The 16,547-nt window shown below is 36.0% G+C and overlaps 1 protein-coding gene across 1 annotated transcript in view; it reads right to left on the bottom strand.

Moving 5' to 3' along the window:
* Positions 1 to 16,547, bottom strand: part of COL4A3 (collagen type IV alpha 3 chain) — a 65,799-nt gene that overhangs the window by 30,194 nt on the left and 19,058 nt on the right. Inside the window, exons 5-22 of the mRNA XM_074912366.1 lie at positions 16,300 to 16,344; positions 15,955 to 16,017; positions 15,206 to 15,259; positions 14,349 to 14,375; positions 13,644 to 13,721; positions 12,546 to 12,608; positions 12,033 to 12,068; positions 11,875 to 11,916; positions 10,378 to 10,455; positions 8,880 to 8,942; positions 8,571 to 8,627; positions 6,161 to 6,205; positions 4,744 to 4,797; positions 4,311 to 4,352; positions 2,972 to 3,059; positions 1,860 to 1,895; positions 1,351 to 1,515; positions 114 to 206 (exon numbers count right to left, since the gene is read on the bottom strand). Coding sequence (XP_074768467.1) covers positions 114 to 206; positions 1,351 to 1,515; positions 1,860 to 1,895; positions 2,972 to 3,059; positions 4,311 to 4,352; positions 4,744 to 4,797; positions 6,161 to 6,205; positions 8,571 to 8,627; positions 8,880 to 8,942; positions 10,378 to 10,455; positions 11,875 to 11,916; positions 12,033 to 12,068; positions 12,546 to 12,608; positions 13,644 to 13,721; positions 14,349 to 14,375; positions 15,206 to 15,259; positions 15,955 to 16,017; positions 16,300 to 16,344 — 1,129 coding nt within the window. The remainder of the gene's footprint in view (positions 1 to 113; positions 207 to 1,350; positions 1,516 to 1,859; positions 1,896 to 2,971; positions 3,060 to 4,310; positions 4,353 to 4,743; positions 4,798 to 6,160; positions 6,206 to 8,570; positions 8,628 to 8,879; positions 8,943 to 10,377; positions 10,456 to 11,874; positions 11,917 to 12,032; positions 12,069 to 12,545; positions 12,609 to 13,643; positions 13,722 to 14,348; positions 14,376 to 15,205; positions 15,260 to 15,954; positions 16,018 to 16,299; positions 16,345 to 16,547) is intronic.

Raw genomic sequence — 16,547 nt, 5'->3', positions numbered from 1 at the left:
TCTGAACTCATCAAATGGCTTAAGAAGTAAATTAAGTTCAAAATTTCACAAGGACCCATGAAGATTACTGGACTGTATCATCTATTTCTGAGCAACAGTTTTCTGAAACTGACCTTTCACACCAGTATCTCCTGGAGTTCCTGGAGGTCCTGTACGCCCTGGCTCTCCAGGAAGTCCTGGTAGACCTCTTCTAAATGTTACTTCACCTGTTAATGAAATGAGCATGGCATCATTACATCAGCAGATTATTCAGACAATTCTCTAGTTGCAAAAAGAGAAAAAAGTTGCAGGGATAAGCTGGAGATAGTATTCTCATCCTTATTGGTCAAGTTGGTCCCTTCCAACTTGAAATATTCCAGGATTCTTTTAGAAGAGAGAACTACCTGGACAAATCCAAACCACCTGTAACTGCAAGTACTTGAGGATAAATATGGTAATGCCAAAATAAATCTCAGTAGACTGATAGATCCATCTATCTAGGCTTTAAAAAGCATAGTCCCTTCTGGGGAAAGTATTTCCATTTTATTTGAATCAAAGGAACACAATTTTTTTTTTTTTTTTTTTTTTTTTACCACAAATGGGAAGGAAGCCTTTATTTTAATCCTAAATTATTAATGCTGTTCATGTATCTTTGACAGAATTATTCTCCTGTATTTATTATTTCTTTGGAAAAACTGAACACACATCGAACTATTCCTAAGGTAATATATTTGGGGGATAGATATATTTTTCAAAGGGAGAGAAAAGAGAACCACTACATTGGTACTGGTTCAGAAAAACCATACCAATTATAAAAGAAACATCATGCTGTTGGTACTCCTAGTTAAAGAGGTATTCCTAGTTAATACATTTTCTGGAAGTTTTACAAACTGCTGCCTCTTTATTTCCATGCTGCCAGATCTTCAGATCTACTCTAAGGCCCTGTGAGACCTCTGGAGGCATGCAAGGGATTTTCCTAGCTTTCAGATTAGCCCCTTCTGAATTTAGTTTCACAGATTTACTACAACCTCTAGGAGAATTAATTTTAAAAAACAGATTTTCTCTCATTAGTCCTTCCTGGTTTTATGTTGCAGAATTTTACAGTCTGTTACAGAAAAAGGTGAGAAAACTTTATATTGGGAAGTCATTGTTTCTTCCCCACAGAATTTCATTAGGAATGGATCACATACCGTCACTACATATGTGTTTCCATGAATATCCTAAACCAAGATTTTAAAAAAATAATTATATTCTACTGTATTAATCAAAATATACTCTCTAAATAATGTATTTATATAATCTTGTACATTAGATATTGACATGACTCTGGATTTGTTCTTGTTCATTATATATACAATACTGAAATTTCACCTGGTTCCCCCGGAGGACCTGGTAATCCAACAGAACCAGGTCTGCCAGTAATACCAGGTAGTCCTGGAGGGCCTACAGTACACAAGCCCGTTTGTCCTTTCTCTCCTTTTGCTCCTTTTGGCCCAGGAAATCCTGGGGGACCTCTCAAACCAGGTCTTGACACACCTAACCAAAGAGGAAAAAATACAAAAATGAAGTTAAATGAAAAATGGAATTTCAAAGCAAACTAAGTACTTAATAGGATGAGTGAGACAAACATACTGAGTTAATCTCAGAAATCTTTTTTATCTTGTAATATACTAAACAAACACAATGAGAATGTAGACATTTTAAGATTATCTTTAACTTCTCTTTAAATACTTGGACCATCAAAGCTTTCGGGTATCAATTTTTTACCACTTAGAGGTACTTTTAACATCATCTGAAGCTAAGATTCCACAAAGCTGATTCAGTATAATGGGCAGGAAGAATCATGTATTCTACCGTTTGTACTGGATCATTACATGTACCTGGTCTACCAGCATCTCCGGGATGACCCTGTGGCCCTGCAAAAGCAATGTATTTAGAACTTGAGTTAAACAACTGTATACTGTGCAAAGTCACTACTCGATAATACTGACTGCAAACTTTGGGCTTCTGCATTTTAGGCTTACTTTATCTTTTAAGAAGTTGGTTTTGCCTGAGTAGGCATCTACTGCTTATGCTGCTGTTGCATACTGACAATTCTCACTGAAATCTGACAAAATATGTATGTTTACAACAGGTAGGAATAAGATCCACCACGTTTATCTTAGGTGGGGATGCAGACAATTACTTGTGATCAACTTACAGGCCTGAAAACTTGCTTCTTTTTGCCACTATTATTTGCACTAGTAAAGATACCATCTTTTAACAATGCATTAGTATCTTTGCAAGGCTCAACTTCCCTGTTGCCATCCCTTGCAAGTATGTAAGTGGATTTGTAACAACAAAGAGTATTCACTGAATGCAAGAGTATTCACTTGGATACAAAAATACTCATAAAACTAGAACATCAAAACAGAAGGCAAGGACTTGCTGGATAAGTATGAGATGCTGTCTACAAGATGATGCCTCAGAGTTCAGCCCCCAAGTCCTTGTTATAGCTGTGATACAGCTCAAATAATAAATCAGTACATTTTCATTTTATAGCATAGCCAATCCAAAGTAAAAACTTGCAGATCATCACTATTTTGGAATGACAGACAATAAAAATGGTGTAAGACAAACTATGAAAGCTGAAAAAAAAGTGCATGACCTTTAACAGGAGACTTTCAGCCCTTATGGTTTGTCTATGGCATATACAAATAATGTGCTGATTCAGTAATCCACTAAGGTCATGACACAGGATGTCAGTGAGCTTAGGTGCTCAACACAATTATCTGCACAAAGAAGTGTGCTGGCTCCATTATTTTTAAGAGGAAATAAAGCCATAAATGCAAGTTTCAGGATACTTTTCAATTGGGTAATTTGATGGGAGTAATTTGGAAATATTCTTGAAAAGGCAGAAGCAGGTTGCTGGGTACTCAAAAACCTAGCCTAAAACAAGCCATCTGAGTAGACAGCTCTTGCTAAAAGATTCTAGTTTCAACATCCCACTCACCAGGCATGCCACGTTGACCTTTTGGTCCTGGAGGTCCAGGGGGTCCTTCATCTCCTTTTTCACCAACCCCATTATCATAATACTCCGTCTTAAGAGAGAAATAGTAAGAAAAGAAAGAACAGTAAGAATGAAGAAAGAAACACAGTATCTCACATTGAACATCTGGTTAGAACAATGTTATGATCTCATTCATAATTTTGATGGTGTAACATCATGAGACCTTTCTAATCACATGGCAATCACAAACAGCCAGGAATGAATTCATAATTGTTATACACAGATAATGCCAAGAGACCTGTACAAATAGATGGGGCTGGGATTTCAGCTCAGTTCCTCAACTCCCAGAGAACTCCTCTGCCTGCAGATGCAACTATACAGACAAGGTATAAGTTGGAGACCCGATCATGAATATTATGGCAACATGAAATAGAAAATATTCTTGAAAGAAATCTCTAGGAATCACTTAGTCTATTCCATTGGCTCAAAGCGGCATCAGCTATATCTAGAGTACTCTTAAATAATCATATATGAAACTCGACAATAATCAACTACTTAAATAACATGTGCACTAAAAAGTAATTCCTACAAAAATCAATTCTTAATTTATGGCAGGCAAAATCAAAAGTCAATTTGCTGGAACTCTGTTTTATTATAACTAAGTATTTTTTCCCTTTCTGGATTTTTTTGCATGGGCACCATTACTGGCAAATAAACATCACACTGAAACTTAAACTGACCCTTAATGCACCAATTTTAAAAGGAATAAAAAACTGCTTAAAATTACAAATTTTTACTTTTCTCCTATAGATTTTTTGAAAAGCAATGCTTTTTTAGTACTCTATCAATATCACAAATGATTCAGCTTTTTACAAAGTTATTTATTCTGAACAATTTGGGCAGAAGGTTTCCATTAGCTGTGCCTGGCCTTTAAGAAAGCCACTAGTGAGACAGCACGACTAGACAGAGAAGTTGTACTCATAGCATCTCTTGCTTTCTTTAAAAAGTCTTAGGGTTTTAAAATTAACACTACCTGTTCTGGAATTGTCTTATTAGACACTGTCTTAAAAATTAACTCCTGTGAATTTCTGTAAGTGTTCTGTGACAGTTCAAGCTCCTGCCAAAATTGCTGGAACTGAGTGAGGTCTAACCAGGCCCTCACTGCATCCAGCTCCACATGAAGGGAGATGCCATCTCTGTGAGCCTCCCAGCAACATCAGTACTTTGAGAAAGCCATGCCTCAAATAGAGCATCATGGGACATGTATTATTGTCTCATACAGTCAGTTTGGCTTATTCTAGTGGTTTAGAAAAACAGTATGATGAAGGTAATTTACACTTACTTGACCACAAGCTCCAGGTGGACCAGTGTTTCCTTTCATGCCCTTCATCAGAGAACAGAGATGGGTTTGTTTATTTAAAACAATACATGACATGACATTTGGTACCCACTGTTACTTCAGTACATTGCACATAATGTTAAAGAACTTCTGCTCCTGACCAGTTCTTCCCCACCCTTATCTCTGTTCCTCACACAACTGTTCAGCCACATACACCAAAAACTACAGGAACACATCAGCAGGCATCAATGGACACCAGTTCAAACACATGATCTATTTCAGCTGATCCATTCTTTACTGCACAATATCATTACTTGTCATCTGTGAGGTAAAGTAAAATATACGGTACACACAGTGATAAATAAAACTACATAACAACCCCAAAACATACCTTATCCTCATCCTCAAAAGCACCAGCAAAACCATTAGACAATACCTTATCTCCTTGCCTGCCAGCCACTCCTGGTTTGCCCTGTTCACCCTTTTGTCCCTGCAGGAGACAGCACACAATTTTATGAGGATTAATCTTTTAGCTTTAGCACTGTCATCAATAAGATCTAAAATGGAAAGCCTTAATCTTTCATGCTTATGGCAAGGTGAACGTGTCTTGCTCAGGGAAAGACACAGCTTGGAGTACAGTTCTGTGTCTGTGAGATACAGAGATACTGCAGGTCTCTCATCCAAACCTGCCCGTGTAATGGCACACTCCACCAATCCCAAGGTGGAAGCTGATCAGGACAGCACAAGTGTAGGAGACTCTGGTTTGTTCTCCCTCTGCAAGCTACTCAGCAAATCTCTCTCCAAGAACTTGGTCAGTCTGCATGATGGTGCTGATCTCAAGAGGTGTCAGCAAAACCAGGAGGGAAAATAGCACAGACTGCTGCTAAGGCTTTCTGCAAATGTGTATATGCAAGGAAAACAGACTTTGCAGAGGCTTGTGCAGTTGAATGCACTGCTAGCTAGTAAAGTTGAAATGGGAACAGAGCAATGACATGTCTTTGTCATGACAGAAAGTTTTTTTACTGTTAGATGAGGTAGTAGAGCTTTATGGTCTGTCATTCCACATATTTTGTCAGACTGGAATGTGTTTAGACTGTCTGCAAAGGTTATTTTGGCATAATGAAGATGATGTTTTAGTAAGATATATGTGAAATGGGGTATTTTGACAAGAATTCTGATAAAGTATTTGTGAGGTCACTGTGACCCCAATGATGTCGTTAAATTGGAAGCAAAGTAAATATAAAAAAAATATATTTAACCAATTAAATACATTTGAACAAATTTATCTTTTAAATTAGTACAGAAACAAGACAATTTTGGTTCTAAAATGGCGTATTTTAAGAATTGTATGATGACAACAGTTTTAATATCTATCAGTCATCTTATTTCATGCCAAGGCAGCTCTGCCCTTGACAACTTTTCTTTGTAAAAAAAAAAAGCCTTTGATTCTAGTGATTAAAAATTATTAATTTTGCTTCCTGATTTATGCTGAAGTGAAGGTATAACTCTTTTTCAAAAATGTCCACATGACTAACCAGAATTAAACTCAGTAGAATTAATTTTGCGTAATTTGGACTGTATCTCAAACTCATTACATAGTCACAGCAAGCAACAGGCTTTTTTATTTTCCACAGAAGAGACAACATTTATGAAATGAGCCTCTCTCTCCTGCATAAATCTATGAGGACATGGTTTGCCTCGAGGCCAGCTTTGTGAAAGGAAATGTTTCACATGTATGCAAATCAACATTTTCAAACATATTCTGCAACAGGAAAAAGCTGTGACAGGAAGATATGACCGTGATAAACAGATGAGTATTACTTGGAAAACATTTAGAAGGCTTCTTTCATTACCGGTAAGCCAGGTGGACCTGGGGCACCTTCTTTTCCAGGTTTACCCTACAAAAGAAAAACATAAAATAAAATAAATTTAATAAGCTCAGAAGAGAGGTTGTTTTATCCAAAGAGCATAACAACTAAATGTTGTGCATGTAACTGTATTTTAGGTCTCTGTAAATTTTGAAAAGATACTAAGCTTATATTAAAAATGTTCATTATTTCTAATCATTATAAATGTTCATAAAACTACAAAACAGAGAGTAAGATATTCCCTGGACATTCCTCCTTCTGTGGAGGATTAGTTGAGGCAGACACTTCACCAGCACGAAGTGCCAGGCAAGTGCAGAAAGCTTGGTGCAAAATCAGGTCCTTGCAGAAGCAAGACAAATGATAAAACAACATAGCAGCTAGCAGTCCTTCTGGTGGAGAACACGGAAAGATACTGAAGCGAAACTTTTCTTTTACAGGAAACAGGGTTAAGAGATGACTTGGAAGAGAAACTATTTAATAAAAAAGAACAGGGTTTGCACTTCAAAGGTATTGGAAGTAGGGCAGTAGATGGAAAAGTGACAACAGAAGGAGGCAACGTGCCAGAGGTATCTGCTGTCTTCTATGGCACATTAGGCAGCCTGTGCTGGGGACCTGGTATCTAGTGTGGGAACAATATGTGTTAAGCAACAACAGAACAATGGAAGACAAAGGAAAAGGAGAGGAGGGGGGAAAATGGGGAGAGAAACAGAATGAAATGAAAACATAATTCTTAATATGGATACCTTGCTTGCCACCTTGAAGACAGACATGAGGAAAACCTGGTACATTAAAATCCACAGCAGGAAGTTAGTGAGAAGATAAAAGGGGGGATGAAAAATTATGAGTTCAGAACAACAGGGAGAAATTAAATTTTAGAAATTTTTTTGCACAGAATAAATTAATGAAACAATATAATTTTGAAAAAGATGTCCAGACCATGAATTATGATGTAAGCATCACAAAAACCAGCAATACTTGAAAGACAGCAGAACTTAACTAGAGATGATACTTCAGAAGAGAAGGTGGTAAACTGGAACAATGTCACCACAGGCTCAAAACTTGCACAAAATAATATTTCATACATATTTCATTTCATAAAGCCATTTCATACTTTGTGCTCACTGACGTAACTTCAACAGCAAAAGGACGTATTTTGTTTTCATTTTAGAACAGCCCATCAGTCAATGTCTTAACACAATCTGTATTTCCTTAGCATTCTTCAAGTTCAATACTTCCTCCACAAGGGAGCACGGGAAAGGTCAATTAAAAGTTCTAAAAAATACTGCATGACAGGACAGGGCTTTTGCAAGCAGAAAACATAATATGGAAGAAACACAAGAGACTGGGGAAAAATAACACATATTGGATAGAAAGGACATTTAGTACTTTACACCAGTAACTTGAATAGAAATTAAAATTTTCATAATGTATAGGAATAATAAAAATAACAATCACATTGCTCTATATCACCATCACTATAGCACCATACAACTGAAGAAAGAGCAATCTACAGGTAGTACTGGCCTTGTCTTGCTACTTTTTCTTGTGGAAGAAAATTTACTGCAACCACAAGAAGCATGGGAAAAGTTTCAAAATACATGTTTGCACTGAATGAAATTTGAAAATTATTTTTCTTAATATCACTTTCAAAATGTATTTGGAATCAAAAGGTTCTATTCAGAAAATGTCAGAAAACGTTTTGATTTGTTTGGGTATTTTAGGGTTCTCCCCTGATTACATACTGGTAAGTTGTTATGAATTCATAGAGTTTTAGTTACTAAGAACCTGCACTTTTCATTGATTATTTTTTATCTGAAAGTTTGAAAGCCATTTGAATGCAAAGTGGTAACTTTCTATTATTTCTCTTCAAAATGCAAATATACTCAAGTAAATGATATTTTAATGTGTATGCTTTTAAAAAGAAATCTATTGTTTTTTCCTCATACTATCCTGTTAACAGAATAACTCTCTTATGGCCACTTTCTTCATAACTCCACATACCTGCTGGTTGAACACAGTAATTTAAGTCTGCTGCCTTAAGTAAACCCAACAGTTTTTATTGTCTTATACGCTGGCACTGTAAAGTGAGTATGTGTTTAGAAGAGCACTTTTTTTTTTTACTAAGTTTCAACAGTAGAACCTTTACAGCACAACAAATAGAAGTGCATCCACCACCGTCTGATCTTTCCTTCATGTATGTGAACTCATGTATGTGAGCCTGTATGAACAGCCACTTGACTTTCAGCTGTCTAGTCTGGTTTACTGGACGAAAGAGCTTTTGAATCTAAGAAAATTTGCTCTGAGTGGCATTGAAACAAAAAATGGAGATCCATACTAGTGCAAAACTGCTTTTCAGAAAAGACTAATATATGTGTATTCAACTGTTTGCACATACCTGTGCTCCAGGTTCTCCTCTGTCACCCTTTTCACTTTGAGAATCTCCAAGTGGCCCCTGTAACAAAAGCACCCTCAAGATACACATATTTTAAGACTGACATTTTCTAAATTAAATATATCTTTTATAATTTTGTTATCTTTAAAAAGAAGTGAAAAAATAAAGTACATTTCGAATGTTACTAACAGGTGTCATTCACTACTTCTACTCATTAAAGGTCAGAATAAGTAGTGTAAATACTGGACTCCAAAGAGAAGCATTTAATATGTGATGCTGTTGGATTTAAGCAATTTACTTCTGGTCACTTACTGTAAACCCCCTTGGTCCTGGAAGCCCTCTTGATCCTTTTTCTCCTTTCTCTCCTTTCAAGTCCTATTATACAGGAAATAAAAATTTAATATGATCTCTTGGATTTTTCCTGTGCTTACCGTAACACTCAAGGAGAACACCAATAGGAAATGCAAGCTTGTTTAAGCAGAGACAGTTCTACTTAAATGACTAAGAAACAAACTCCATATCAGCACTCCTGCCTCAGTCTATCATGTTTGAAAAAGAAACTGACTCTGCACATATTTCTGAACACAGTGAGTTCAAAACAACATACCTGTGGTTGCATACAAGGGGACTGGAGTAAATATCCCCAGAAATGGCAACAAATTGCAAGTGAAAAGCAAATAAACCTCAGATGCTTCACTGAAGCTACAGTTACCTCCAATACGTAAATGCAGTGGCTACCCACACAATCCTTGCCTCTGTGGGCTCAAGATTAGATTACCCTACTGTGTAATGCAATTATGTATTGGGCCACATCCTAAGGTCACTGTAAAGCCAAAGTTTATAGACTGCCTAATTACCTGGTTAGACCATGCCCCAAACCATTTATGTAAGGAGTTTTGAGGGGTTTTTAAAAACTACCACTCCCCCATGATAAACTGCCACAGCTGTGAGTGGGAAGTGCTCCAGGTGGTCCATATTTGATTTAAACGGGGAATTGCTACTGTGCCTAAAAGCTGAACATTGCTTCTGCAGTCTTTCTATTCCCTCCTCAATACAGTCTTGATGCAAAATTCACTTTTCAGTTTAACACATAATGGAGAGGGAGTTTTGATAAATCCATGGATTAAATACAAAGGAAATAAGGAAAAGAGAATCAAGAACAGGTTGAAGGCTTGTTCTGTTAATAGGTGAACACTTAAAACTGTGTATCAACTACTGCTGTTTAAGTTCTAGATAAGAACAAAATACAAAAATCTTAATTAACAAAACAATACTTAAAATGAAGGCTCAATCAGAGCATTTCCTTTCTCCGATACTCATTGTTTTTTCACTTTTCATCATTACTCATGTTTCAGTAAAAACAATGAGAAAATAAACCCTGAAATGTACATGATCATGTTGTAAGCTTCTGTGAAACTCTGGTAGCTCAGAGTCCTGATATTTTCAGTGACAAGGCCCAGAGGTCAACACAGCTGTGGCTTTCATAGCCATTCAGAAAATTCATGTTAATTTGGTGAAGCTAAAAGTGATTTACTTTTCATGTACTCAGAGATCCACAGCAGGTGGGTTACTAATAAGCATTTAGCATTCCACTGGCATTGTGCAGATGTGCATGTGAATACACAGGCCTCAGCCGAACTGACTGTACAGACACACTCTAAGAAGAGCTTTGTATCTAACTAAACAAGTCTGAAAATGTTAGGATGAGTAAAAGGAGATGTTATCCGAACAATGAAGACAAAAATGTCCTCTCAAAGTAAAACCTAGTAAGATGGCTTATCTCAACATGATGTTTTAACAGTTTTACTACCGTCATGTTATCTGGTCCACTTAATGTCACAATAACGGTTCCTGGTGGTCCAGGGGGTCCAGTTAACCCAGTGTCACCCTTGGAAGGAAAAAAGAAAAATAGAGCAATTACAAGTGGTGTGTTTTTATTGTTTCAAATTACTATCTCTATACCTTTGACACTGAACATTTTTCTGTCATTACGCTCAGCCTTTAATACAGTTAACATTTTTCTTGGCTTGCTATTCATCTTCCAATAAAAAAGGCATATAGAAGACTTAAGACTACTATGGTAACCTTCTAGCTGAGAAATATTAAAATGCATATGCTGATTTCTCTTCAAGTATCTAGAATTAGCTTAAGTTTTTAATACTATTTGTCTAAAACTTATACAACCATTTTAAACCTAAATCAGATATCTCCTTCATTAAAATTTTTCTCTCAATTTAAGTCAATCAATAAAATACATGAACTGTCTTTGTTGACATCATCAAAACTGAGTGTGTGTATTACAGGGAGATGTGCTAACAGATAGAATTAGCTCTCGTGCCCTTAACTAAAACCAATATTACAGTATACTTTTTCATTAAGGATCTTCCAGAACAGGGGAAGTCCTAAAGGTGATCTTCCCTGTGGAGCTCAACAAAATAACATCCATAACTTCCAATGATTTTAAACCAGTGGAATGCCTTTGCATGCACTTGCAGCGTTAACAGCAAAGAATGCATCACTCTTTCCTAAGGAAGCAAGATGCTCTGTGGTCACGTGAGCTAATGAATAATCAATTCTATTTACAGAAATTTTCCTGGGAAAGTTCTAGTACATTTCTGGTAGTAATTACAAAGTTAAAACCACTCCCACTGTCAAGCAGTGCTTTTTCAGTTCACAGCTGAACCTGTTCAGGTCAGTTAGCATAACTGTGAGATGCCCCAAGTTCTTGAAAGGATCCTGTTCAGGCTGACTAAACTGGTTCTCCAACTGCAGGCTGAGGTCCTGAGAGGCAATATATGTATTTGTAGTCATTTCTAGCTTGATGTCAGTTATATGGTATACAAAGTAAGAACACAGATGACAAGTCATCCAATTTTTGACCAAAATCTGGGAGGTTTTCTAGCATCATAAAGGCTGACACTGAAAGGATGTTGGCCATAAGAAGTTGGGAGTCTACAGATGCTAAATATTTACCAGTGTGTACATGCTGAGATAAGCATTTAGGAATACTGTGCAAATGATACATAAATTAATTTAATGCTATGTGTTAATAAATATTAACTATTGGCTCCTCTTAGGTTTCTACCCTTCTATCAGGAAGTTTATCTCATCGGCTTGTATGTGAAAACAGTTTGTCCTTAGATATTAATTGCTGTGTTTCTATTTTCCAATAAAAGACTTCCACATATATACTGAAAATTTTTATTTCAGAATACTTACTTCCACAAACATTTCACCATAATATATCAGAAAAAGCACAAAAGAGAAACAAAACTTTTAAAAAGTTTTAAGCATTTTATACAAGTACCTTTCTTCCTTTAGTTCCTATTACTTTCAGTCCCATAAGACCCTGTAAAAAAAATCCCCAAGTGTTATTTTTTTTAATTTTAAAAACACCTATAAAATGAGTTATTTGATGCTACACATAATAGGAAGTTTTCATTTTTATTACCAATCTGAGACTACCTTAGGTCCAGGAGGTCCTGCTTTCCCTGGCATGCCCTACAAAAAAAGAAAAAAAAAAATCCTTAAAAAATTACAATATTTAGCACCAATATAAGTGTTTTGAAGTATCTTCACGAGTTATATCACTATCTTTATTCTTTCTTCCACCTTTACAACTGCAATTTGTGAGTGGGTGACAGAATGTCTATACAGTCTAGTTGCAAACATATACATCTGTCTTACAGTTATACACATTACTCTTTAAAGGGAATTTATGGGTATTTATTTGAAAATTAAATTTATGCCTACATGGACAAGTATGTTTCTGAAAACATGGATATTATCATGCATAAAAATAATAAAAAGAAACTGGAAAAAAAAATCAGATGTGTACAGAAGGATATGGATTTCACATACACGTCTCTAGACCTCAAACAAGTCTGGGAGAGTCAGGTACTTGCATTTGTGTAATTCCACAGGTTTCTAGGAAAATCAAAGGTTAAACTAACAAGTGAGACATAAGCTCATACTCACTGAAGCTCCTGGAGGGCCTTGTGGTCCAAGTTCCCCAGGATATCCTTGAGCACCCTGGGCACCCTGCATATTAAAAAAGAAACAGGAATACATCTCCTGGCAAGGTTGTGAGCAAACCACAATGCTAAATTCAATGAACTGAATAAGAAACAGAGGAGCAGCACTGCCTCTGGATTTCCTTTTCATGTCTCAGGATAACACAGAAGCATAATTCCTCCTCACTGCTTCACTGGTTGGCATATGTTTTGAAACATGAGAAAACATATCTGTCCTAAAACTGAACTACTCAAGTGAAGATGTATGTCCACAGTTAAACAGGACATTCTCATACTCCATACAGTCCTATTGCTAGCCCTAATAAACCTTTAATCTTTCCAATATCCTATGCGATAAATTCTATACTTTAAGCTTCATTTTTGAAGAAATGGAAAATTAAAAAAAATATTTTCCTTTTAATGTCTTTCATTTATTTTAACAGTCAAAAGAAATGTTTGCTCTGCCTTCTCCTATTAATCTCCATTTTAAAAATATGGCTCATACTGTTCTTTGTTGAACTGGTTTAATCTGTTCCATTTTACTTCATCAGGAATTTTTGCAGTTGGACTCAATGGCCGTTGTAGGTTCCTTCCAACTGAACTATTCTATTCTATTCTATTCTATTCTATTCTATTCTATTCTATTCTATTTTATAAACCTCTAAATCTATGACCAGCTTTTCTCCATTTCTGAAGTGTCGTTGTTTGTCTGCAATCTGACTTCCCTGTCTCACTTTACTAAGACATAAAGAACATTCTTGTTCTGATGGCAAAATTAATTGCTATTGTCTTGGTGTACTCTGTTTTGTAAAGTCAGAAGAAAGGCTTTGAATATATTGTATTAATCAGATTACACAAAGTTCATAATTTTTTAAAAACAGAATTATTTTCTGGTTTAGAAATTAGTGATATAATTGTAAAAAAAAAAACTTTATACAAAATACAGAATATGTTAAAATTATATATCATATAAAAATCCTTTATATATATATACACGTTATATATAATGTGGTTTTTATATATATATAAAAAAATCTCACAGTGTGAATTAATTCTGAATTACCCGAAGTCCAGGCATTCCTGGAAATCCAGGATCACCTTTTGCACCATACCCTTGGTTATATCCCTCTGCAGGGCACCCCTGAAAAGTTAGATAAAAAGAAAGATAAAAAGCTGTACTTTTAAAAAAAAAGTTTACAGAACTCTGTAGTGGGACAAACCTTTGAATAGTTTGTAGGGAAATAAGCAACATCAGAATTGCATGCTGATGGCAACTGTCCACTATGGATACTTCTAAAAAAGGTTTTAATAAAAAGACTATACCTTTTTCAGGCATTCCAGTTCTCCATTAGGAGCAGTCTTCATTTCAGACATACCTACATGACTCACCCACAAACCTAACCTTCAATTTATTTTTGGTGTTTTTTTATCCCTTTAAAATACTCTCTAGTGCATCTGCAGATTTCTATATGAATTCATAAGATGTCTTGGGGAGGGGCTTAGTTCTTTGTGTGCTTGAAAGGATTAAATTCATTACATGCAATAACAGTAGTTAAAGGGGAAAAAAACCCTTAAAATACTGTTTTGTAACTGGAGGTGAATGCAACTAGTACAGACAAAGCACCAAAGTTTGTGGTTGCTTCTCTGGAACATAGACCTTCTGCTTCCCATGAATGGAGATGTTAAGAACTCTTTTCCAGCAACAATCATACACACAAATTATTGATCACCAATAAATATTTCACATAATATGGTACAAATAACTGACCTTCTCTCCTTTGATGCCAGCAATACCCTAGGGAGAAGAACAAACCTATTAGAACAGAAAAATGAAAGACAATGGTGAAAGGACACAGTCTAAATATTCTCTAAGCTCAATGCTCTCGAAGTGATTTATTTTCATGTACATAGTGAATAGCCAGGTACATGTTTATTGTGCCAGTCTTCAATTTAAGAAGAAAGGGCATATTGTTAAAAAATAATCCAGCCTCAACAGTTACAACTCCACAAATGAAGGTAGAAAGAGCTCTGAAGCCTGACCTTAATAAATAAATACATTACATCAGGAGAGCTGTTAAAGTAAAGATCAAGTTTAGAAGTTATTAGATTTGAAGCCACTGGAACTTGACAGACGACATTCCTTTTCCATTTGTTTGAAGTTTCTTTTAAAAACACATTTCTACAGAGAAAAAACAAATCCTAGGGTTAAAGCAATACCCAGAATGAGAAGTTCTGGGTTTAATTCCTGGTTCTTACTGACTTAATTAGGCCATATCCTCAAAGATATTTATGCATGAACTGAAACTGTAATGTATGAAATAGACATGGAACATCTTTAGAGATGGGAGTGGTAAATTTTCGTGAGTATCCACTGAGACACTAAAGAGCTAACACCAGTCAATGCATTTGCATGCTCTCATCAACTAAGAAGTTGAAGTCCAACATGCAGCTGATAGAGCATTACTTTTACCTTTGGTTTCTTTACCACATGGTTTTCATATTAATAAAATGGGGATACCTATGTATTTCAACTGTTGTCAATAGCAGCTAATGTAAGGCTGCTCCTTCATTGAATGGCTTTATGTGGTAGAAATGCACACAAGCATGATTTTCACAGATACCTACCGGAATGCCTGGAGCCCCTCTTCTACCTGGAGGACCTGGAAAACCTCGATCGCCCTGAAAGTAGTAAGAGTGACTGTTAATGCATATAACTATTATTTGGTCTGATTTTAGCAAATGTGATTACAAAAGAAGTTTTTTATGTTATCATACTAAATTGTGACTTGCATTGCCATCATATTTGCTAGAAGGGGCTCAGCCTCACTGTATGGGTCTTGACTTCCACCCCAGACATCAGGCTTTATTAGTTATGTCAGATCAGTTCACTGGTTCACTATAAATGTATGATTTTCCATAGTAGGCATTCTACTGATTCCCTCTTTCAGAGTGCTGGAAACATTTGCTCATAGAGCAAAGAAAAACTAGTAAATCTGTAACAATGTTAAGCTTTTTCTTTTAATTGGTTTCAGGACTTACAAATTGCCAACTGCAAGCTAGATACCTATTCTATAACCCATTTCAACAAAAGTACAGGTTGGACAAAACTGATTAGGTCTTCTGGATTTAATGAAAAAAGTTTTATCTGTCAAAATATCAAACATTATAGCAAAGGCGACTAACATGTATTATTTCATTATCTTACAGAAAAAGGCAGCACTTCCTCTGGCCTCATGATTCAACTTTTTCCTAGTTGATAAAGTCACAAACCAAAACAAACCAAAGTTGTAATTGCAGGAAAAATTCAGAATGCTTTTTGGCCATTCCTAAGCATAGTCAAACACAATATCCGTAATATTCAGCTTGGTTTGTACCTTTGTGCCATTGCATCCTGGAACACCCGAGGGCCCAGGAGGACCAACAGTTCCTGGTTCACCCTAAAAAGAAGTGCAAAATTGACACAAGCTTTGTTTTTGCGCACTCATATTACCCTACAGCAACACTGAAAGAGTTTATGTTGGAGCAGTGTTTCACAGACTTGACAGATTACAATGTGTTCTTAAATCATTACAGTGAGTAAGAATTGCTGATGCTGAGTCTCTAACTGAAAGAGACAATGCTGATGATGAGACTAGAGTGAGCACACTGGGCTGAGGACAATTGTGTACTGAAGATTGTAGCAATAGAGAAATGGTTAAATCAGTTTAATTTTTACTTACTGGAAGGCCTGGGGGACCTGAAAATCCAGGTATTCCTGGGACTCCCTAATGATATAAAAAACCAGAGGAATAGTATTACTAATATTAAGGAAAGGTTCATGACGCAGTTTTTCTTCTGATTTCATTTTTTAAGAAGAATGAATGCAAGTATGATTCTATAAAAAGATTATTACTTCCTTAACACTTCTGACTGTGAACCAAGTATAATGGTAGCTTATGCACTGTTAACAGCCTGGTTTTGCCCACAG

The sequence above is a fragment of the Athene noctua genome, chromosome 8 (assembly GCF_965140245.1).
Source record: "Athene noctua chromosome 8, bAthNoc1.hap1.1, whole genome shotgun sequence".
Taxonomy (NCBI): Eukaryota; Metazoa; Chordata; class Aves; order Strigiformes; family Strigidae; genus Athene; species Athene noctua.
Note: the sequence above shows the minus strand (reverse complement) of the source record. Positions and strands in the feature narration are given on the sequence as shown.